The 21,548-nt window shown below is 51.3% G+C and overlaps 4 protein-coding genes across 5 annotated transcripts in view; 3 read left to right on the top strand and 1 right to left on the bottom strand.

The window, feature by feature from the left end:
• The first annotated feature begins 2,165 nt into the window (after nucleotides 1-2,165).
• Nucleotides 2,166-6,453, top strand: Hoxa9 (homeobox A9). The gene is made up of 2 exons (XM_021189446.1): nucleotides 2,166-4,019; nucleotides 5,065-6,453. Exons 1-2 carry the CDS (start codon nucleotides 3,443-3,445, stop codon nucleotides 5,301-5,303), a joined length of 816 nt encoding a protein of 271 aa, XP_021045105.1. The 5' UTR covers nucleotides 2,166-3,442; the 3' UTR covers nucleotides 5,304-6,453.
• A 4,521-nt stretch (nucleotides 6,454-10,974) lies between these two features.
• Nucleotides 10,975-13,892, top strand: Hoxa7 (homeobox A7). The gene is made up of 2 exons (XM_021191900.1): nucleotides 10,975-12,524; nucleotides 13,493-13,892. Exons 1-2 carry the CDS (start codon nucleotides 12,149-12,151, stop codon nucleotides 13,804-13,806), a joined length of 690 nt encoding a protein of 229 aa, XP_021047559.1. The 5' UTR covers nucleotides 10,975-12,148; the 3' UTR covers nucleotides 13,807-13,892.
• A 590-nt stretch (nucleotides 13,893-14,482) lies between these two features.
• Nucleotides 14,483-21,548, bottom strand: part of LOC110317432 — a 39,874-nt gene continuing 32,808 nt past the window's right edge. The window contains exons 2-3 of one of the 2 annotated variants that reach the window (XM_021191901.2): nucleotides 17,086-17,187; nucleotides 14,483-16,524 (exon numbers count right to left, since the gene is read on the bottom strand). In XM_021191901.2, the coding sequence (XP_021047560.1) occupies nucleotides 16,192-16,524; nucleotides 17,086-17,187 (435 nt within the window). In that variant the 3' untranslated portion in view covers nucleotides 14,483-16,191. The remainder of the gene's footprint in view (nucleotides 16,525-17,085; nucleotides 17,188-21,548) is intronic. The other variant, XR_002380315.1, reaches the window with a different exon arrangement.
• Nucleotides 20,887-21,548, top strand: part of Hoxa6 (homeobox A6) — a 2,627-nt gene continuing 1,965 nt past the window's right edge. Inside the window, exon 1 of the mRNA XM_021191899.2 lies at nucleotides 20,887-21,429. Within this exon, the coding sequence (XP_021047558.1) occupies nucleotides 20,991-21,429 (439 nt within the window). The 5' untranslated portion in view covers nucleotides 20,887-20,990. The remainder of the gene's footprint in view (nucleotides 21,430-21,548) is intronic.

The following is a 21,548-nucleotide window of genomic DNA, read 5'->3' as shown; positions in this document are numbered from 1 at the left end:
AAATCTCTGTCTCTCCGTTTCCATTCCAAATCGTTCTTCCGGAGGGTAAAGGGCTGGATTAGAGAAAGCTTCGAGGTTTCTTTTCTTTTCTTTTCTTTTCTTTTCTTTTCTTTTCTTTTCTTTTCTTTTCTTTTCTTTTCTTTTCTTTCTCGGTACACAGTTTTGAATGTGCTAAGGTGTGCATAAGGGAGGCTGTTCAGGTCCGTGTTTTCTGGCCTGGTGGGCCTCTGTGCAGACAAGGCCTCGGTTACGATCACGACCGGATGGCGGCGGCCTTGCGTTAGCGGCTGCCTGAGAGATTCGGTGAGGGGGCACCCGCGGCGTCTTTGTGTGCCCACATCGAGGGCAGGAAACCCTTTGCCAGCTCCATTGGCTCGGAAGTTGGAATCAGGGCTGAATTCCTGCCTAGGTTCTGTGGCGCCCGACTACTGAGAATGCTTCAGCAGGAAGCTTCTGAGCGATCGAATCTGCCAGCTCTACGGGTCCTAACTCGGGCTTTGACCGTGATGAGAGAGCCTCACTGCTTGCTGGCTTGCTAGCTGTTTTAGATTCAGAAAATGTCCTGCCTCGTGCAACTGAGGGTTTGAGAAGGGAGACCTTCCCAGGTCCAGTATATTTTAAATGAGTGGGAACAATCCCAAATTCAAGAACAGGGAGTGCACAAACTAGGGTACTGGTGCTAAATTGTAATCTAAGAAAACCAGCCTAACGACTCTTAATACAGAAACCTGAAAACAAACCACCCTCTCCCCACCCCCAACAACGTAGGCACTGCCGAGACCACAGAACTCCGTTTCCCTTCCCGGCTCAGGCTGATGCCCGGAACTGTTTTTGTTGCTCAGCCAACAACCTGTTATCTGAGTGGCCAGTACGCCAGGCTCCCTCCAACTCTTCTCTGCCATTTCTGCATCCGGGTTTATTTCAAAGACCAACGTTTTTAGGAAGATTCTCAGTTGAGCATGAGGTGGTGTGTAATTGCATCCATTTATTATTTCTAGATGTGTATACAACTCGTTCCACACCCACAGGAAAGTGGAAATAAAAACCTGTATACTTTAGCATCAAGTTTCTAGACTCACAAGGACAACATCTGCTTTTATGAATTTTCCCCCCTTCGGGCCACATGTAAACAGCTGCTTAATACTCAGTACCTGCTTCTTTGTAATTTTTCTATTTTGAGACTAAAGTTTTTAAAGTATTTTAAATTAATAGATAATGATATTAATGATATTGATTATGGTGATGGTGGTGGTGGTGATACACATCTTCTCTGAATACAAAAAATGAAAAAGTCAGCCAGGAATACGCTACCATTTACTATTACAATTAAGAGCAGAGTTATACTCTTGGATTATTGCTTTAATGAAAACCTGAACCTCAGAGGACTACCGGATATTTAGAACACCTTGGTTTGTGTTAGGGGGTGTGTGTCTTGGAGGAATTTGCAGGGAAAGGAAAAATATTAGGGGGAGGGGACTGCGGCAGTCAGGACAGGCCACATCCAGTTCCTGCTGCTGACCACTTTCTTCTTCCTGCAAGCAAAGGAGGGGCTCTGGATCCCGGGAGCTTCACAGCCCCCTCTCTGGTGTAGAGCCTAATATTTGGGAGAATTTCTGTCTTCTGAGACAGGAATCTGTCAGGGCGTTGGAAAGTGTTTCCTTGAACTATTTCTGAGGAAGAAAGCAAAAACAAAGATGGAAATGTCTCCGGCCAGCAGTTTTGTGGATAGTGAAGTAATGAGAAACATATTTTTTGGAAGGCACAGAATTCACACGTGAATTTAATTACAGTTTCTAAGAGCTGTTGCTTTGTGTTCCAGATTGGGACGGGGGCCACCACCCCTCCCATTAACAACAGTGGCTGTGGCCTCACTTTTTCTCTCATTCCCAAAGATTCTAAGGGGTGAAAAATAACATCTTCCATTTGACCAAAGGATGAGATTAAAGTCAATGTCCAGTGTTCCTCCTGGGTTAATTTGTAGCACTGGACTTGAGCTGTAGTCGGCTAGTTTTGACTATGGGATCTCTGTTGTTCTGTTTCAAGGATAACCAAGGCAGGGGTGCTGGAGATGGGGAGGAGGGGAGGAAAGTAAGAAGGAAAAGGGGAATGGGAGGGAAGGGAAAGAAAGGAGGGAAGGAAAGTGGGGTGATAGAGGAGTAGGAGGGAAAAACAGAAGAGGGAAGGATACCAGAGCGGTTCATACAGGGGCCAGAAATGGCCACTCTTTTAGGCGAGGTGACCCCTCAGCAAGACAAACTCCTCTGGTACTGATGTTGACTGGCGATTTTCCCATCTCCAGTCTGGGGAGAGTGACTAGGCATACAGATGATGGAGCTTAGAACCGGGTGGGTAGGGAATAAAATTCACTGAGCAGTTTGTGCTCAAAGATGTGGGCCAGGGCCCTTATGACACAATCAGGGCATTTGTGACACAAACCCTTGAGGGTTGCTGGCAGTTCTCTCCTTGGCGGTTGCTCTGTGGGGCCTTCCCTTGTGGAGCAAGGGTGATCTGGGCGATGTGCAAGCGCCTGGCTGGCTTTCCAGTCTAACTATGGTCGGTAGCCCATTTTAGGTGGTTGTATCATCGATGGTGCGTTGCGACAGGGGCGGTGGTCACTCTGTTTGAGGTGGAGAGAGCCTTGTATTTGACTTTTCGAGGCAGGCCCTGGGGGCGCGCGCGGGCAGGGGGCTCACATCTCTGAGGGCTGCAAGGATTATTTACAGGGTATTCACCAACCAAACACAACAGTCTAATTTAACCTTTCCAAGTCCTCATAAATTTTTACAGGGAGCCGCAGCGAGGCAAACGAATCTGTTGGTCGTTCCTGACTTTCCACCAGCCTGTGTGGCTTCCGAAACAATAACTCCTTATGAAATATCATAAATATAGATTTAAATACAGTGGAGTGAGAATGCGATTTGGCTGCTTTTTTATGGCTTCAATTATTGTCTAATTTTATGTGAGGGGCTCTGCTGGCCGTGCTCGCATGCGGGACCCGCGCCTTCCTGATGGCGTGATTAATTGTGATATAAAATAGTCCGCTTAAGAAGTGTGTGTGTCTGGTATGTGTGTGTATTTGGGGGGGGGGTGGCAAGGGAGAGTACAGAGGCAAGGCCAGATTTGATCTTTTAATCTTCGTTGGCCACAATTAAAACAAACCAGATCGTGGAGCTGCGCGATCCCTTTGCATAAAAACATATGGCTTTTGCTATAAAAATTATGACTGCAAAACACCGGGCCATTAATAGCGTGCGGAGTGATTTACGCGTTATTGTTCTGCCGGGCGGACACGTGACGCGCGTGGCCAATGGGGGCGCGGGCGCCGGCAACTTATTAGGTGACTGTACTTCACCCCCCCTGGTGCCACCAAGTTGTTACATGAAATCTGCAGTTTCATAATTTCGGCGGGTCGGGCTGGGCCGGCCAGGCTTGGGCTACTGCAATGGCCACCACCGGGGCCCTGGGCAACTACTATGTGGACTCCTTCCTGCTGGGCGCCGACGCTGCGGACGAGCTGGGTGCGGGACGCTACGCTCCAGGGACCCTGGGTCAACCCCCAAGGCAGGCGGCAGCGCTGGCCGAACACGCCGACTTCAGCCCTTGCAGCTTCCAGTCCAAGGCGGCGGTGTTTGGTGCCTCGTGGAACCCAGTGCACGCGGCGGGCGCCAATGCGGTGCCTGCTGCGGTGTATCACCACCACCACCACCCCTACGTGCACCCCCAGGCGCCCGTGGCCGCGGCGGCGCCGGACGGCAGGTATATGCGCTCCTGGCTGGAACCCACGCCCGGTGCGCTCTCCTTCGCGGGCTTACCCTCCAGCCGGCCTTATGGCATTAAACCTGAACCGCTCTCGGCCAGAAGGGGTGACTGTCCCACGCTTGACACTCACACTTTGTCCCTGACTGACTATGCTTGTGGTTCTCCTCCAGTTGATAGAGAAAAACAACCCAGCGAAGGCGCCTTCTCCGAAAACAATGCCGAGAATGAGAGCGGCGGAGACAAGCCCCCCATCGATCCCAGTAAGTGTCTCCTTCTTGCAAACCGGCCGCTGCCTCCACGCAGGCCACCAGGATCTACCAGCGCATCAGCTTTCTCTCGGGCCTGCCTTCGTCCTCGATGGGTGCCTCTGGGTCTAGGGCCCGAGAACCAGAAGTTGGTGCTTGGAACAACTCTGACAGGGGCCCCAAGTCCAGAGAACTGTTTGGAGCACCCAGGCCGGCTAGGGGAAAGGGAGGAGGATGCTGTAGTGAGGGGGCGGGGCGGGCGTGCGAGTGGAGTCGAGACCCGCCGCCCCTCTCCTAAGCTGCCCTGGCCTAGGACTGATAGACTTTGGGCGGTTCTTCGAAAGCAGCGCAGAGAAGTCTTTTGTGCAGCTAGATTGTTCACGAACTGTGGCAGCAACGTCAGCCAGGCAATCTGACCCGGGACGCTTGGGGAGACCTCCGATTCCCTCCATTTCTTGCTTTCGGCCGGTGGCGGCGGAAATCCTGCCCAAGATGAGGCTCCGGGCTTTGGAGCCATCAGGGTCCCTTTGCCAGATTAATTCAAATAACGTGGAGACGTGATCAAAGGCCCTGGGGCATCCTGCCTTCCGCGTAGTTCCCACGGCCTTCCGGGAAGGTCAAATAAAGAGTGGGGACAGTTGCAAGGAAGCTGGGAAAGGAAGACAGTTGGAGAGAGAGAGAAAGAGAGGGAAAGAGAGAGGGAAAGAGAGGGGAGAGAGGTTAATCTTGCCATAAGAACTCAGGGCAGCCTGCTCTTTGCTGGCAAAAAAAAAAAAAAAAATGGTTTCCAAATTTCATCCTTCCACAATATACAGACTGTGGGAGGAAGAAGAGGAGGGGACGGGAGAGAGGTGAAAGGAGGGTGGAGATGGGAGGGGGAGCGGAGACTTTCCCCGGCGCTGTTGTAAGTGACCCTCCGTGGGTCTGTCTGCCAGGGCTTCATTGTGTTTCCTCTAACCAATTCAGCTGCATCCTGCACTTCGGCCAGAGACACCCAAGAGGCTCCTTCAGACCCACCCGGGATGCTCCTTCTAAACCCAGTGTCTCTCTCCCTCCGCAGATAACCCGGCTGCCAACTGGCTACATGCTCGCTCCACTCGGAAGAAGCGATGCCCCTACACAAAACACCAGACGCTGGAACTGGAGAAGGAGTTTCTGTTCAACATGTACCTCACACGGGACCGCAGGTACGAAGTGGCCCGGCTTCTCAACCTCACCGAAAGGCAGGTCAAGATCTGGTTCCAGAACCGCAGGATGAAAATGAAGAAAATCAACAAGGACCGAGCAAAAGACGAGTGAGCCTTTTAGGGGCTCCTTTAAAAAGAGAGCAAGCTAGAAAGAAAAAGGACTGTCTGTCTCCCTGTTTCCTGTCCCCCAAACCCAGCCTCCACCACCCGCACAAAGGGGCTCTAAGTCCCAGGCCTCATCTCCCCACTGGCAGTCCCTGCTCAGGCTGGCTCCTAGGCCTGCGGCTTTAATGGAGGAGGTATTGTAAGCTTTCCATTTTCTAGAAGGCACATACACACAAGGGAGGGCATTAGCACTGTTGGCTGTATGTGCTAGCTTGTATATATATATATATATTTAAAAAAAATCTACCTGCTTCTGACTTTAAGCAAAAGGAAAGAAAACTACCTTTTTATATAATGCACAACTGTTGATGACTGGCTGTATAGTTTTTAGTCTCTGTAGCTAATTTAATTTGCTCTTCGTGTGGCAGATCATTCTGCCAAAATACTTGAACACTGTGTTTTATTGTGGTAATTATGTTTTGTGACTCAAACTTCTGTGCTGGGTGAAGTACCCATTGTGATTGTGGAAGCTAGAATTCAATTTGAACTCAGGTTGTTTGTGGGGGAGAGAAGCTGTTGCATAGAGTATAGCTCTGTAGTGGAATACGTCTTCTGTGTAACTAGACTGTTAATCTATGATTGTAAACTAGCTGTAAGGATTTCCCAGTGAAATCAAATTTGGAAAGAAAAGGGAGGTAGTTCTCCGGGATGCATAAATTCATGATTTATCTACTTTTGAAATGTGGGTTTCTTCATCTTTACGTTCTAGACTCCAGTTTTGTCCAATGTATATATAATCTCCATATTAAAGGAATATTCATAATCAGAAGGCTTGAATATTGTTTTTGCACCAGAGGAGAAGTGAGGAAATTCGGAGCTATACGTGTGTGTGCAGGGGGTTACTACCTATGGTTTACGCTTAATTTCAATAGGGAGAAAGTGAGTGCTTATTGTAATGGAGTTAATTTTATTGATAATAAATTATACACCATGAAACCGCTATTGGGCTACTGTAGATTTGTATCCTTGGTGAATTTGGGGTTCCCATCGGATTGAACATACACTGTATATTTTGCAATAGTTACCTCAAGGCCTACTGACCAAATTGTTGTGTCGAGATATTTAACTTTTGCCAAATAAAATATATTGATTCTTTTACGTTGTGCGGGTCTGCTCTGTGCACCTTCTTTTTCTAGGTATATTTTCGGGGGAGGGCTGAGGTGAGGCTGATAAAACCCTAATTCTGTCTCTCGCTGGAACCAGCCATAATCGGGCCAGGCCTGAGCACTCCCGACTCGGATGGTTGCCGGTAGCTAGGAAGCAGGGGCAGAAAGCTGGGAAGACCAGCGGTGGAGCAAATAGACTCGGATCTATTTGCCAGACGACCTGAGAAGCATCAGAAAGCTGGGCCTCGCTGGCCAGCAGTGGTGGGAAAGTCCACCCTTTCATTTTGGCTGCCTCAAAAATATTTCCCAACCCTGGACTCACAAAAAAAGGACTGAAGACTTTGGAAGTAGGGTGGTCGAGTTGAGGGCTGGAAGTCAAGGAGCTGAGTAAGAAGACTGAGGAGGCAGGCAGGAACCACATGCGGACAATGAGTTGGCTCCTTCAAATAGTCAGGGTTTTTCAGAGAGTGGAAAAGCCGTACCTCTGTGCCCCACTGGGTCCTGCCAACCTGGCCAGGGGTGGGTTGGGGGTAGGGACTCAGCATCCTACACTGCTAAGCCATCTCCGGAGTCCCCACAGAAGCAGGCCTTAGCAACCGACAAGCCCCGAAGCGCCATAAAAGAAAATGAGGGCTGTTACCCTTTATGGGGTGTAAAGGGCTGCGTAGGGGGAACGACTACAAGCCTTCGGAGGCCCAAGCGCCTTCCAGATGTAGCCAGAGGATTCTGCCTCGCCTCACACCCCCAACTCTTTTTCTTCGCACCCCCCCATCTCTCTGCAATGTTGACTGTCTTCTAATGCGGGGGTGGGGTGGGGAAGGGGGACCAGGGTGAGGGTGGATGGGACTTCCCCTTAGCCCCCACCCCCCAATGCGCCCGCCAGGTTGGCACGCCCTCTGTTGTTGCAGACAGAAAGGACTTCAAAGCCTATGCAGTAAGGGTGTGCCATAAAGGAAGGTCTGCGAACTGTCTGGAATTCGCCTCCTAATGAGTTTACAACTGTCCAGCTCCAATTAGGGTATCCCACCAAAACCCTTTCATTTGTTTGCTCTGTCTGCCTCCGATAAAGAGACTGCGGAAACAGCCCTCTTTTATGGGTATTGCCCCCTCGGCAGCGTAGGTTCCTGGCTCCCCAAGGATTCCCCAGGGACAGGGCCGTCGCTCCGCCCATGGGAGTGGAATTCTGGTGGGGTCACAGGCGTTGCCGAAGTTCACGCCGGCCAGAGCAGCAGCGGCTGCAGTGCCAAGAAAATTCCAGGAGATGGCAGTGTGGCTCCACGCAAGAGGCTTTCTCGCCGCCATCTCCGACTGCCGAGACCTAGGAAGCTCCTAAAATGTCGACTTGAAGCGGGCCTTTCTGGAATGGGATTGTGTGAACAGCAGTCGTATATTTTCCCTGCTGCTCATGCCAGCCTGAACGCCTCCAGGGGACACAGCATGCGCCGGGGCTTGCCTTTCCTTCGGCGCTCGCTCCTCCCCGGTCCCATTCTGAGGCCGCTGTGTTGCGTGGCAGCAGCGATGCCGAAGGTGCGGGGCTGTGGCTGAGAACGCCAGTTCCATTCCAGGGTCACAGTTTTCATCCCAGCAGAGATCTAGGGACAGCGAGGCGCACGGGGAACGGGTCGTTCAAGATCGAAGAACAAGGGGACAAACACCTACGACCCCAGGACCAGATGAACCCACAGAGAGCGCACCCTGTGGTCACGGGTTCCGCCGACCCGTGAGGCCCCAAAACCTGGTTCAGGGGTGGGGGGGGGGTACCAGGCCTAGCTAGCCAACACAAATATAGAGAGAGAGAGAGAGAGAGAGAGAGAGAGAGAGAGAGAGAGAGAACGTCGGGGGACTTGGTCGGTTTGACTACCTGACCTTAAAATTAGGCGGCTGAAAATTGGTTATAAACTCATACTTGGTGGCTGTCTTGTGTAGATCTTCGGGGAACTTGGCCACGTTGGGGTAACTCGGGGCATAGTCTAGGAACTGTTAGGTTGTTCGAAAATAAATGATCCATACGTTTAAATAAGTGCAAGAACACTCTAGCTTCAGACCGCTTTCATATGGTTGAAGTCGTTCTTGCTTCTCCGGCCGTGGTATTTCTTTGGCATTGAAGGGCCAAGGCTACTCTGGCGTCGCCGGTTGAGGAGGCTAAAAAAGAAGAAGAAAAAAAATCCCCATTCATTCCCAGGCTACTTTCAATGCTAGATGTCCCCAACTTCAGAGCAAGACGGCCAGTGTGTTAGGATCAGACTCTGGGGTAGGATGGTTTCCGAAAGAAAACACAAGAGCAAACAGAAAACTAACCCTTCGAAGCGCCGTGAATATAGACTGTGCAGTGCATTTATTTAGGTCGTAATAGTCTCGGCCAAGCCCACAAAATGTTTATGACTCGCATCTCCGTGCTGAACACGCTGTAAAACCAGGGACTCGATTCTGGCTGACGTCTCTCCTGGGTCTCCCTCTCTTTCTCTCTCTTACTCCCTTAAAAAAAATTCCTGCATACACTTGGGTATTTCAGGCACATATCCTCGTTATATTTCCGTATGTAATTCACGCTCCTTCACAGCATGTAGGAAGGTTTTCTAGCTTCTTGGAGAGAGCACCAAGAGATACCTATCCTAACCCTCAGAAATCTATATTTATGTTACTGGGGAGCAGTGGACACAAATAGAAAGCACCAGTTTTCTAACGGTGGAAGTCACTGGTTGGTAGCAGCCGCTTCCCTCCACGGATCACAGAAGCCCCAGGTAGGTGCAGGCCTCCAGGGGCTCAGAGGCCTGGTGAGCTGCCTAGGCCGGCAGCCTCCCTTGCCCTTGGCCGACTGGCGGCTGGGTCAGGCTGCTCTCTGGTCTTCGATGCTGAGAGGTTTTGCACAGCCTGTCGCTGTCTTCGCTGTCTTCGTCCAGACAAGAGCCGGGAAGGAACTGGACTTATTTATTCGCTTTGGGGAGGAATTGGTAGCCGCGTCCAAGTCAGGCTCCTTTTAACAAGTCAGGGACACAGTCTCCAAGCCCAATAGCTGAAGCCCACCATCTTCTCAGGGGAGGAGAATAGAAAGGTTCAAAGTCCCCCAAACTCAGCACCACTCGACCCTCCAGAAGGCACCCTTTGCTGCAAAGGTCTGGATTTACGTTCTAAACCTAGATTTAAACATCGAGGACTATCTGGCCACAGGAAACGGAGGAAACAAACTGGCAGTAGGTTTGAAAGCTAATTCTGGGAAAGCATTGAGAAGTATTTAGATAGCAGATTAAAAACTGGCTTAAACCGCGTCTTCTCCAGGGCCTGGGCTAAATAGTGTGTGAATATTTTCACACACACACACACACACACACACACACGTAACAGATACATTTCCATTTAATAAGTAGGGAGCCAACGGCCAGAGAACATATAATTAAATAGGCCTTGCCGAGAGTCTGATTTTGTTCAAAGTCTGCCCAGGGAAAAGAGACACAGAAACTAAGTGAAGGGTTTTGGTGTGTCTTGGATCCTGCTCAGAGGGAAGACTTGGGCCCAGAAGTGCCAAGGCCTTGAAAGCAGCAGAATTCGGGACCTATTTGGCCTTGGCAAACAAGCAGAGTCTCTTGCCAGGACTTCTTAGTCCTACCAGGCCAAATTCAGATGATCTTCCTAGGTGTGTTAGTGTCGTGTTTTTCCTGTTCAACCCAACTCTGCACTCTGGTTGTCAGGTCCCCTTCTACAGAGAAGTTCCACTTTAGACACGTGGCTTTGGACTGCTCCAGTCTCCTGAGTCTAGACAGACCTCGGCTGGCCTGGCCTTTCACTGTGCGCCTTCTCTATGTCACCCCAGGAACAATTTATTGGTCTAAAGCAGTCTAATTTCACTTCTTTGATCTTCTAGCCTTCTTTTTGTTTGCTTCATCTTCTTTTAGCTATTTTAAATTTTTATTTCTCTCTCAGAAGACGCTGTTATTTTGATTTTTACCCCCTTCCTGTTTCACCTCCTGTTTCCCATCCTGATCCACCATAAAGGGGATCCCGGATATTGCCGCCTTAGGGTCCTTATGCTCCGGGGGAGATAGCCCAGCTTCCACCTGCCCTCCTCCCCTCCAAAGCCTGAGCCCTTTACTAGGTAGGATCTGGGATTCGTTCCAGCGGGATTTGAACATCTTTTGTGCTTCCAAGACCCCCTGAGAGGATGCGGTAAACGGGGGTGGGGTAGGTAGAGGCAGCCTGGTCCCACTGAAAGTGATAAGAAAGTGCTTTGTACACCAGGAACCAAACTCTATAATTTAGAGGAGAATTTCCGGGGCAATTCCATTGTGAAGTCGGGTTTATGATGTGCAATCGAGCTGAGCAGTAAAAGGTCGCCAGTCTTCCAGCATGGCCTGGGCAGTTTATGAGGCGTTTAGGGAAAGGGTTCACCCAAATATCCTCCAGAGAGCGTTGGGCAGCAGAGTCTTCACCCGACCTATCACTGTAGGGGGAGGGGGTCTGAAGTCCAGCAAGGTAAGCCCCCAGGGTGGGTGACTATTTGGGAAAGGATGAGATAGTGTGCTTAGCAAGGTGAAGCCGCGGGATCTGGGTAGCCCCATTGAAAGGACTCCCTTATTCGCTTTTATTGTCTCCTAAAGAACTGGGGTTCCAAGGTGAGCTACAGCACCTAGTTCCTGAGATCACCTCTCTTCTCTCTAAACCAGCTCTAAAAGTGTTATTGGCCCACAAGGTGGAAGTCCAGGGCTTGCTTGGCCGAGAGCTGCCAGGAATGTATGACGGATGTGTTTTAAAAATTGTGGAGCCGAATTTCTCCCAAACTGCGTGAGGATGCCCCAGTTTCTTATCATCCAGGGGGTAACTAGGGGTTGTGGCAAGGACAAAGCGGGTGTCGAGCTATCTATGGAGTTGCTGCCAGCCAGCCAGGTGCCCAGGAGCCAATGCAGAGAGACTGCCAGGGCCGCAGTGTCCGGGAGGAGAAAAGGGAATCCCATGTTAGTAAATCTGTTGGCAAATGAGGCTCATTAATAGATAAATATTTCACTGCTTCCTTTAGGGCAGATAAACAGTGCGCCGCCGATTAAAGAAAGGAAGCTGAGAGACATTGACTTTATTTGAACCACATGGTTCCAGTTTGTGGCTGCGGTCTCTCCGCTCGGCTAGAGGAGACGCCCGCGCCTGCAGTGTTGGCTCTGGAGCATAAAATCCGATCTTAAATGTTCCTCTGCTTATAGAGAGAGGTGGGCAAAGAGTGGATCTCTCTCTCTCTAGACCATCTTTGGGTGGACAGGTTAAGGAGACCCTGCAGGGTCATGGATCCTCAAAGAGGACCCGGACAGGGGGAATCCACACAGTGGATCTGGGGTTCAGGAATAGGTATGCGGTTGTCGAGGGGCGATCCCTGCCTCCAGGCTTCGGTGACTGGGATGGGGCTTTGGCGGAGCCTGGGGGGTCTGATTGCGTCGGGCGCCCCGGGCCAGCCGGGTGCAGGCAGGCCGCGTCTGTGAGCCTCTCCTTCCATTCTAGGCGGCCGCCGGCCCGTGGCGCGGGACCACCTGTGAGGGCTGCTGAGATTGGCGGAGGCGGTCATGTGGGCGGTCACGTGCCGCGGCGAGCTCCGTCCAAAAGAAAATGGGGTTTGGTGTAAATCTGGGGGTGTAATGTTATCATATATCACACTACCTCGTAAAACCGACACTGAAAGCTGCCGGACAACAAATCACAGGTCAAAATTATGAGTTCTTCGTATTATGTGAACGCGCTTTTTAGCAAATATACGGCGGGGGCTTCTCTCTTCCAAAATGCCGAGCCGACTTCTTGCTCCTTTGCACCCAACTCGCAGAGAAGCGGCTACGGGCCGGGCGCCGGTGCCTTTGCCTCCACCGTGCCGGGCTTATACAATGTCAACAGCCCCCTCTATCAGAGCCCCTTCGCGTCCGGCTATGGCCTGGGAGCCGACGCCTACAACCTGCCCTGCGCCTCCTACGACCAAAACATCCCCGGGCTCTGCAGTGACCTCGCCAAAGGCGCCTGCGACAAGGCGGACGAAGGCGTGCTGCATGGCCCGACCGAGGCCAGTTTCCGCATCTACCCCTGGATGCGCAGTTCAGGTAGGCTCAGTGGCCGGCGGGGTCGGCGAGCGGGAGGAGCGGCGGGGCGGGAGCAGGGCGCGGGGGGTTTGAGAGAGCCCAGCCCGGCGGCTTCCAGCAGGCGGCCCCGCAAGTCCCGGTGGCGCTGCCTTTCTGGTTTTAATTAGAGCTGAGGCGCCATAGCGTGGAGAGACCCGTAGCATTGTATGTAAATGAGGCTCATAAAACTTTTTATGGCCCAATTAATGGATTCGATCCTCGTAAATTTATTTAACTCCATTTGCCTTGGAATTTTTACAATAAGTTTCTCCGGCTATTCTCATTCTCATATTCTCTTTCTCCCCCCTCTCCTCAGTCTTTCTTTCTGTCTCCCTCTTTCCTGTCCTCTATCCCTTTCTTGACTCCAGCTCCCTCCCCCCTCCTCCTCTTCTTTCGGCCTGGCGTTTTTTTCTCAAAGGCAAGGAGATCTGAGACCTCCGAGATCCCTCACCCATCCCTGTACCAGAGGCCATTTCCAGAACCAGGCTGAAGCCAATGGGGCAGAGGGTGGGAAAGTCACAGGAAGTGCTTGTGGATGGGGCTGCTGAGGAGGGTCGAACACTAGCAAGGCTGGGGAGCAGCCAGGTTTGCCTTTGAATGGCAAAAGCGCAGAGTCCCCCACTTGCCACACTCTATATTTACAATTTCCCTTTGTCAGGGGGAAGCAGGACATTGTGGAAACGTAGCCGGCTGGAAAGGCCAGTTGTAAAGTTGGAATTCTGCCCTAAGGCTTCTCACAGACGTTCTTGCTCTTCTGGCCCTGGGGCCTTCCGCTCACAGTTTCCCTCCCCCAGCTCAATTGAGGGTGATGAGGGTTGCACCTGGATTTGGGCAAGGTGGAAGGAAGGTGCAGGCTCTTGGGCTGCTGGCCTGACTAAAGCACTCTTCTGTCCACATCCTAGTCTGCTTGTCTGTTTTGTCTATCTATATGTCCAAATTTCTGCTCCTAGGACCCGACAGGAAGCGGGGACGCCAGACCTACACGCGCTACCAGACGCTGGAGCTGGAGAAGGAATTCCACTTCAACCGCTACCTGACGCGGCGCCGCCGCATCGAGATCGCTCACGCGCTCTGCCTCACTGAGCGCCAGATCAAGATCTGGTTCCAGAATCGGCGCATGAAGTGGAAGAAAGAGCATAAAGATGAGAGCCAGGCTCCCACTGCAGCCCCCGAAGATGCGGTGCCCTCCGTTTCCACGGCTGCGGACAAGGCCGACGAGGAGGACGAGGAGGAAGAGGAGGAGGAAGAGGAGGAAGAGGAGTAAAGGGCCAGGCACAGGACCCTGGCTGCACAGGACAGTTGGAAAAGCGTCTTTAAGAGACTCATTGATTTTAGTTACAAAAAACTGGGGGGGGGGAAATAAAGTGTAAAAAAGAAAGAAAGAAAGAAAGAAAGAAAGAAAGAAAGAAAGAAAGAAAGAAAGAAAGAAAGAAAGAAAGAAAGCGAAAAGAAAGAGAAAAAAGAAAGGGAAAGAAAAAGAGGGAATCAGTCCCTACCCTCATTCCATTCAATCACCCACTTTAGCTCCCAGGGAAATTAGGTCACCTTGGGGACCCTCTCTGCCTCTGAGGAACCCAGTAGATACCCCCAACCCTGGGCCAGTGTTGTGCGCAGGCACAGCTAAAATACTACCTAGCACAGGCCTCTTTGAGAGGCACTCCCAAACTACCTATGGGCCCAGACCCAGTGGGCCACCACTCCTAAGAAGCCCCCTCCATGTCCCAACACTGGCAGACACCCAGCACCTGCCCCCCCCCAATACCTGCAAAACCATGATCAGTACTACCTACTAGTCCTAAACTACCTATTGTGTGCTGGCTAGCTCGCCTGCTTCTCGGTGCCCATTCCTCCCAGGCTGGACCTTGATGCTTCTAGCTGATAGTCTTTGGGGTCACCGGGGCTTCACTGACAAAGCAATGAGGTTCAGGGACCAGGGCATTGGCTTCTATTTAAATTGAAAATTAATATATTTATTCCAAAGCATACCAAGTGCTGCAACCTAGAATCCCTCTTTCTCTGGCTTTGATACCTCAAGGTCAGAGCCATTACCCCTACTTCAGGAGGGGAGCATTCCCGAGCTGGCTGCCATCCTCTGGAATAGCTTCGGGTTTTGTTTTTGTGGGACTAAGGAGATGTTCCCAGACTCACTGTCCTCTCTCCCTTGCTTCTGTGTCCTACTGTTCAACCATGTCAAATATGTAGACCCTGACTTTTCCTACAAGGACAAATACTGTATATTTGAACCAGATTTTTTTTATGTTGTTGTCATTTCTATAATCTTGGAGCTCATTTGTAAAGGAGTGTCTTGACTTGGGAAGGATATTTTAATGGGGTCACTTTGTAGCATGGTGTGTTGTATTGAACTAATTCTGTAGTGGGTGGGGGAAGTCCAGCACCCACCCGAGGCCATCATCTCCCTTGTCTCCTCATGTCCCCCCCCCCCAGCCTGGAGTTCAGAGAAGGCACGATTCCCAGCCCAGCTACCTGTGTTTTATGTAACAATAAAGATGCTTGGTGACAAAGAAACACGGACTGCTTTATCCAGAGGGTCTTGGGCAAGGGGAAATGACCATAACAGAAGGGTCAACCCTGGCTGTAGGCCAAAGAGACATGGGAAACAAATGCAGAGACACTGTCCCTGAGTCCAAGTTTTAGCTATTCATGGACAAATGTATCATGTCTCTTTTCACATGTTTTTTATGTGTACTTAAGCACATTTCTATTTCTCTGTGTGCTTGCTTATAGTTATCATAATTGTATGCATTCTCACACATGTGCGTGTGTATCAACATTTCTCATATCTATAATTGTGTGTGGGGGTTCTGTGTTTTTCTGTGACTATAATTGTATATATGCCTTCCTCTTTGTAGATTTCTTTTTTTTTTTTTGGCCTGGCTATTGTATGTACACCAATATCTATTTAGATCCATTGAAAACAGACTATTTGTTAATACCGTATATTGTATATTCTATCTACAGCCTCTCAAACTTTCATAAATTCCATGAACGAATTCCAAATTCAACTTTCCTCTAAAGGTGTAGACTAAGCTCTAAAAGGGTATTACCTACCCTCTAATTGATTCCGGATTCCAAATGCGCCTTGAGTACAGTCCCAGGGTAGGGAAGAAATGGGATTCAGGGTCCCTGCCGCAGTACCCCCACTTAGCCTTCAGTAAGGGTGAGGATGCCCCAGGGTCCAACACTGCAGCTGAGGGCTTCTTGGACCGCCATGGGCCTCAAACCCTGCAATGCAACCTAGTCAAGTCCTGTTGCTTAGGAAGGACTGTGGCTGGGGAAGGGGCTAGAGGCGAGAGACCAGGGGCGAGAGGCGGTGGAAGTAGCTTAGAGCATCCTGAGCTGGGCCCGCGAAGGTCTCCATTCTTATCCCCTGACTAGGTTGGGCCAGTTTCTTAGGACTCTTTTAATAAAATCGGACCTAAAAGGGTCTGTAAAACCTGCAAATCGGGACAGCCTCGGTGGTAAGATGGCGCCTGTGTAAGAGCCGCCTCCTCTTAGTGATGGGGAAAGGGTCATAAATCCGTTGTTGTTTATGAAAATTTACAACTTTGCAATACAACTTTATGAGTTGTTCGGCCCTTCCATTGGCCGCTGTCGGTCATGTGGATAGGAACCGTGAACATGAACTTTTTTATAATTTCCCTTGCGAGAATAGAGCCGCATTCTTTTGCTCCACTCCATCCTGCGTGCTTCGGAGCTCTGCCTTGCCAGCCTGCCTGGGCTGCGCTTTGTCCGGCGATGGCGAGCGAGGGGAAGCCGCTGCCAGGCCCAGGCCGGCCGCTGTCGCTGGAGGTGGGGCGCGTCCAGTTCCTGAAGCAGCAGCCGCTGCTTTGCAACTTGCAACCTGGCTAATTTCCTGCGTCCTCTGGCACCAGGAAGGAGGACAATTCGTCTCTTGGGCTGCCGAAGCGACAGCTGTCAAGAGAGGCAGGAGCTTCTGGGAGCCGCGGTCTGAAGGTGAGACCTGTGGGAAGGAGACAGGGTAAAAGGTGGGTGAGGTACCGCAGTGGTGAGAGAGGGCACCACGAGCGACTTTGAAAGGGGGCCTTTTCACCCTCTTCAATACTGTCCCTTCACACTCAGCCCCAATACACACCACAGTTCAAACATGTCACTCATTCTCACCCACTACCGCCACCACCTACAATCACTCCCTTTCCCTCCTCCCTCAAGGCGGATCAGCCTTCCCTCTGTGGCACAGCGCCTTGGCACCACGTAGCACCGCTTGGGTCTTCGCTCCCCCCCCCATTCCCCAGTGAACCTCGAGAAGCCCCAAAGGAAGTCATTTGGCATTCTACTGTTCCCTATCGGCCTCTGGGGTTTGGGATTATTTCATTCGTGACCCAATTGATTCAACTGACTTCCCCAATAGCCAGAGATAGTTCCCAACCTGGGAACGAGGGCGGAGAGACGAGCAGAGAGTAGCACGGGCGTTTTGTTAGCTTCGGCACACTGTTCTTTCCTGCGTGGCTAGGCTGAGAAGAGGAGAACCGGGAAAGGAAGCAAACACAGAAACAAAACTTACTAATTCAGAGTTCTCCGATGGTTGCCTGCTTCGTTTGTCCGGTTTTCTGATTAGAGTGATGTCTCGAGCCCTGGGAAAGGGGCTAGATGCATGTGTGGAATTCTGTGTTGGAGGAGAGAACCGAGTTAATTGGGGGCTACGGGGAGGGGGATGATGTTTCCGTGCAGGGGGCTGTTGTGTTGACGCAGGTGGAAGGAGCACATCTGAGGTTTCTGAGGGAAGGTTGCAAAACGCTGTCTGGGCAATAGCAGGGTCGCAGTCCCAAGCCACCTAAGTACAGTGGCAAGCTGGTGTCCACGGTCCCCCACCTCCCAGGCTACCAGCGAGGCTACCAGCGAGAGGACTACAGCTAGCAGAGAGACAGCACTGAGAGCTGCTGCAGGCCTAGCGATGGCTTTGCATGGCACGGTGGCACCAGCCATGGTGGGCGGGCCTGAAAGCGGGTCTGACCAGGTTAGATTTGCCCCCGGGAGACAGAGCTACCCACGCATAAGTCGCGAGGTCCCTGGCTATGGTTCTTTTTTGTTTATTTGGTTTTTGGTTGTTGTTGCTGCTGCTGTTTTCCTATCTCAAGATAGTATGTCGGCCTAGGTCAGACAATTAAGAAGGACGTGTATATGTTTGGAATGTTTGCCGGACAGCTCTGTGGATGCGCCCCAGGCAGGGGCAGATAAAGCGCCGCATTCGCCTCCTAGAGCCGCTGGCTGTTTGACTGCGGCTGCCGCAGGCGGATTATTTATTGCGATTGAATAGGGAGCTCGCTGCTGCCACGCTGTGGCCGTCGCCGGGACCGGCGCCAGCAGTGTCCCGCCTCTTTGAGCCTGGCGCGACTGCTGTACGGGCCCCTCAGATTCCCCAGAAGCAGGGGAAGGGGGGGACAAAAGGGGACCTGAGGGGCAGTCTCCAAGGGTTTATTTGGCTGTGAAATCTCCTTGCTTCGGCTACCCATGACAGAAAGCTCAGCCGCTGGAATAGATTCGGGTCCTTCCCTCTCCCCTAACCCAGCACCATGGAGACTGGTTGTACAGGCCGCCTGGCTGGTCATGGCTGCTTCTGTCCAAACTGCGCGTCCCAAAGGCGTCCTGAGGGCTCACGCCAGTTGGGGAACGCTTTGGCTTTGGGATTCTGACATCCGAGAGACCATTTGTAGTTCCGAGGCCTGCTGGCCCGGCTGGCCCTGAGGATGGGCTATGGCATGGAAGGCAGCTCCAGGAGAGGGCCGGCAACTGACAGAGGCCCACACCTGTGTGCTTTGGGTTCTGGCCTAGAGATTTGACTGGATGGAGATGGACCTTCTGGGTCCTCCCAGGCTGGCAGAAGTGGAGGGCCTCAATGGGCAGCCAGGAAAAGGGCAAACTGTGTGACTCTACGGCCATCTTCTTACCCTCTTTGAAGAGAAGATAAAAGGTAAGTTTTCTGTGTGGCTGTGACCTAGCAGAGTCCTGCTGGGATTATTCTCATCATCTCAGGATGAGGCTCTATTGAAGGTGTGGAGTTCCTGTTCTCCACTCCTTCAGGACGCGCTCTCGCTCCATATATATATATATATATATATATATATAACATATGTTTATATACATATATATAGAAGAATAAATAGATTGACTGCCAACTTAAATGCACACTAGCCTGGGCTTACATGTTAAGATTTCAATTTAATATTTTTTCCACCTTAATGTTTACAGAAGCTAGAAATACATTTTTCTGGCTTCTAGCTGAGAAAACAAATTCTTTTATTGGCTGAGACAATTAAGTCTAAAATTCAGATCAAACCATAGCAATAATGGTGGTAAGCTGTCATCAGCTCCAACTCTGTGTGAGACAGAGCGGCGTGAAAGAGAACTGATAGATGTGAACAGTTAGCACCTGGGAAATGGCTACTTTCATTTCCAACAGTATTGCTGGAAATAATTGTTATCTGATTGTTTGTTGTTTAAGAACCAATAACTCAAGCTTATTTTCTTCAAACAGCCTTTTAAGAAAAAAAAATCCACCTTTCTTTTCTTCCTGAGTTATTCATTTCCCACATATTGCATCCTCTCTGTGAGAAATGTAAAATTTTATCCTCTCCTGAACAGCTCGTTTATATAAAAAGGAAAACAATTTTCTTGGGTTGGAGAGATAAAGAAGTTGAGCAAAAGGCCTGTGGAGCAGCCTTCCCCTGGTGTGCCCTCACAGGCTCTCTGGAGGCGGACCTTCCGAAAGTCCTTTTTCAATTTTCCTCTTTTGAGGGGAGGAAGGTCAGGGGGGAAAATCGAAAAGCAAGGAAGAGATTAAAGAACTCTGCAATAGATTCCTACGGGACCACTGCCAAGTGTCACCTCCCCCCAAGCCCGATCCCCATCAGTTCACAAGGGTCAGGGTTTTACAGATCTTACACACAACCTCCTGAGCCCCAGCTAGATCTCTTAGATACCCACAGAATTGGGGGATTTTAAAGCCAATTCTAGCCCAAACAGTCATAAAAGTGCCTTTGAACCGATATCACTTTTTTTTTTCCCCACAAAATGACCCTGATCCACATACAGGCAAGCTGGAGACAGGCTTTCCAAGTCCTGTCTGAGTATCCCCAGGCCTGGGCCGGTGGTCAAGGAAATTCAGGATCCTGGAGCAAGTGACAGGGTGACAGATCTGGTTTTAGAGATACTGTAGCAGCAGGAGTAGTTTAGGGTGGGTAGGTAGGGGACAAGTGGGTATGCTTGCGACACGACAGTGCCCATCTCCGTGTGACCTCTCGAAACCAAGTCCATTAATGATCCCAGAGTGAAGCTTTGAGCTCCAGGAGCTGCACTATGTGCCCTGCTCAACCAAGGTCCCCGTGCCTCTCCTGCTTCTGGAATGAGACTGGGAAGATACTGTATCTGGGGTTCTCCCCCCCCCCCCCCCCGTAGCTGCTCTAAGCAGGTCCAGTAACTTAGGGAGTCCTGGGATGCTTGAAGCTGGGGGATTTAAGCCCCACGGATGGCTTTATGCTCTGGTCTCACAAACACCCTTCTGTAGATCATTTCTTGTGGAAAACCATGGGTTTTAGCCTTTCCTTCCTCTAAGTTCAAAGACAGGATGCAGTGCACAGCCGGTGTGGTGTAGGTGTTTGCTTTAAGGCCTCGCAGGCACGGACCATTGCAGAAGAGCCAAACACGGAGGGCGGGCGGTACTGAGAAGAAGGGGCTGTAGGAAGGCCCTGTCTTTGGTCTGGGCCTGGTCAGTGAGGAGTGGTCTTTCAGCTTTAGGGCAGTAAGGCCCAACCTGTAATAAGAAAGGGAGGGAATAAGGCGCCCAGGGAACCCCGAAAGCATAGAGTTCAAAAGCAGAGCGTGAAGGCCTGGCTTCTCAGAGCCCCTTCTCCCGTTCAAGAACCCACACCCATGATTAAGGGAGCACAGGGGAGGGGTGACCCAGGGTCTGACTGGGGCAGGAGGCTCTAAGCAAAACCATCCGTGTCACCACCCCTGATCCCAGATCAGGCTTGTCAGATTTCCTGTTTGGGGAGGAAATCCAGCAAAACCCATGAAGGCAAAAAAGGAAAGAGCAGGCCTGCTCATTGACCTGGGCACTAGTGCCTCTGATCTGCACATCTCTGCCCGGGTCGTGCCCGCCGCTGGCGTTCGGGGATGTGTGGGGGAGAGCGGGGCGGGCAGGCTGTGTGTGCCCATTAATCTGCCGGGCGGGCGGCGGGCGGGCGGGCTGGGGGCTGTTTGTAACTTTGCTGCCTCGGTCGCCGCGGTCCCCGGGGAGCGGGCTCCGGCGCTCTTTCCCATTGGCCGCCGCTGCGTCAGCTGGTGCGATTTGCTGCTGTCGCTTTTGGCGTTCGGCCATCCAGAAACAAACCAGTTCGATGACTACTAATAGTTATAGCCAGATGTACTAATACACAACAAATCACAGTCCTGCAGAGGGGCGCGCAAATGAGTTCCTATTTTGTGAATCCCACTTTCCCTGGGAGCCTGCCCAGCGGCCAGGACTCCTTCTTGGGCCAGCTGCCCCTCTACCCAGCCGGCTATGACGCGCTGAGGCCCTTCCCGGCCTCTTACGGGGCGTCGAGTCTTCCGGACAAGACATACACCTCACCTTGTTTCTACCAACAGTCCAACTCGGTCCTGGCCTGCAACCGGGCATCCTACGAGTACGGGGCCTCATGTTTCTATTCTGATAAGGACCTCAGTGGCGCCTCACCCTCGGGCAATAGCAAGCAGAGGGGCCCCGGGGACTACCTGCACTTTTCTCCCGAGCAGCAGTACAAACCTGACGGCAGCGTGCAGGGCAAAGCCCTTCATGAGGAAGGCACCGACCGGAAGTACACAAGCCCTGTTTACCCCTGGATGCAGCGGATGAATTCCTGTGCGGGTAAGGCATTTCCCTGCTTCCCCACTCCAGAGAGTGTAGGGATAATGAAAAGCTGGCAGGGAGATAAGGAAGGAAGGAAGGAAGGAAGGAAGGAAGGAAGGAAGGAAGGAAGGAAGGAA

This window comes from Mus pahari, chromosome 2 (genome assembly GCF_900095145.1).
Source record: "Mus pahari chromosome 2, PAHARI_EIJ_v1.1, whole genome shotgun sequence".
Classification (NCBI taxonomy): domain Eukaryota; kingdom Metazoa; phylum Chordata; class Mammalia; order Rodentia; family Muridae; genus Mus; species Mus pahari.
The sequence above is the reverse complement of the archived record's forward strand: the minus strand, read 5'-3'. Positions and strand labels throughout refer to the sequence as shown.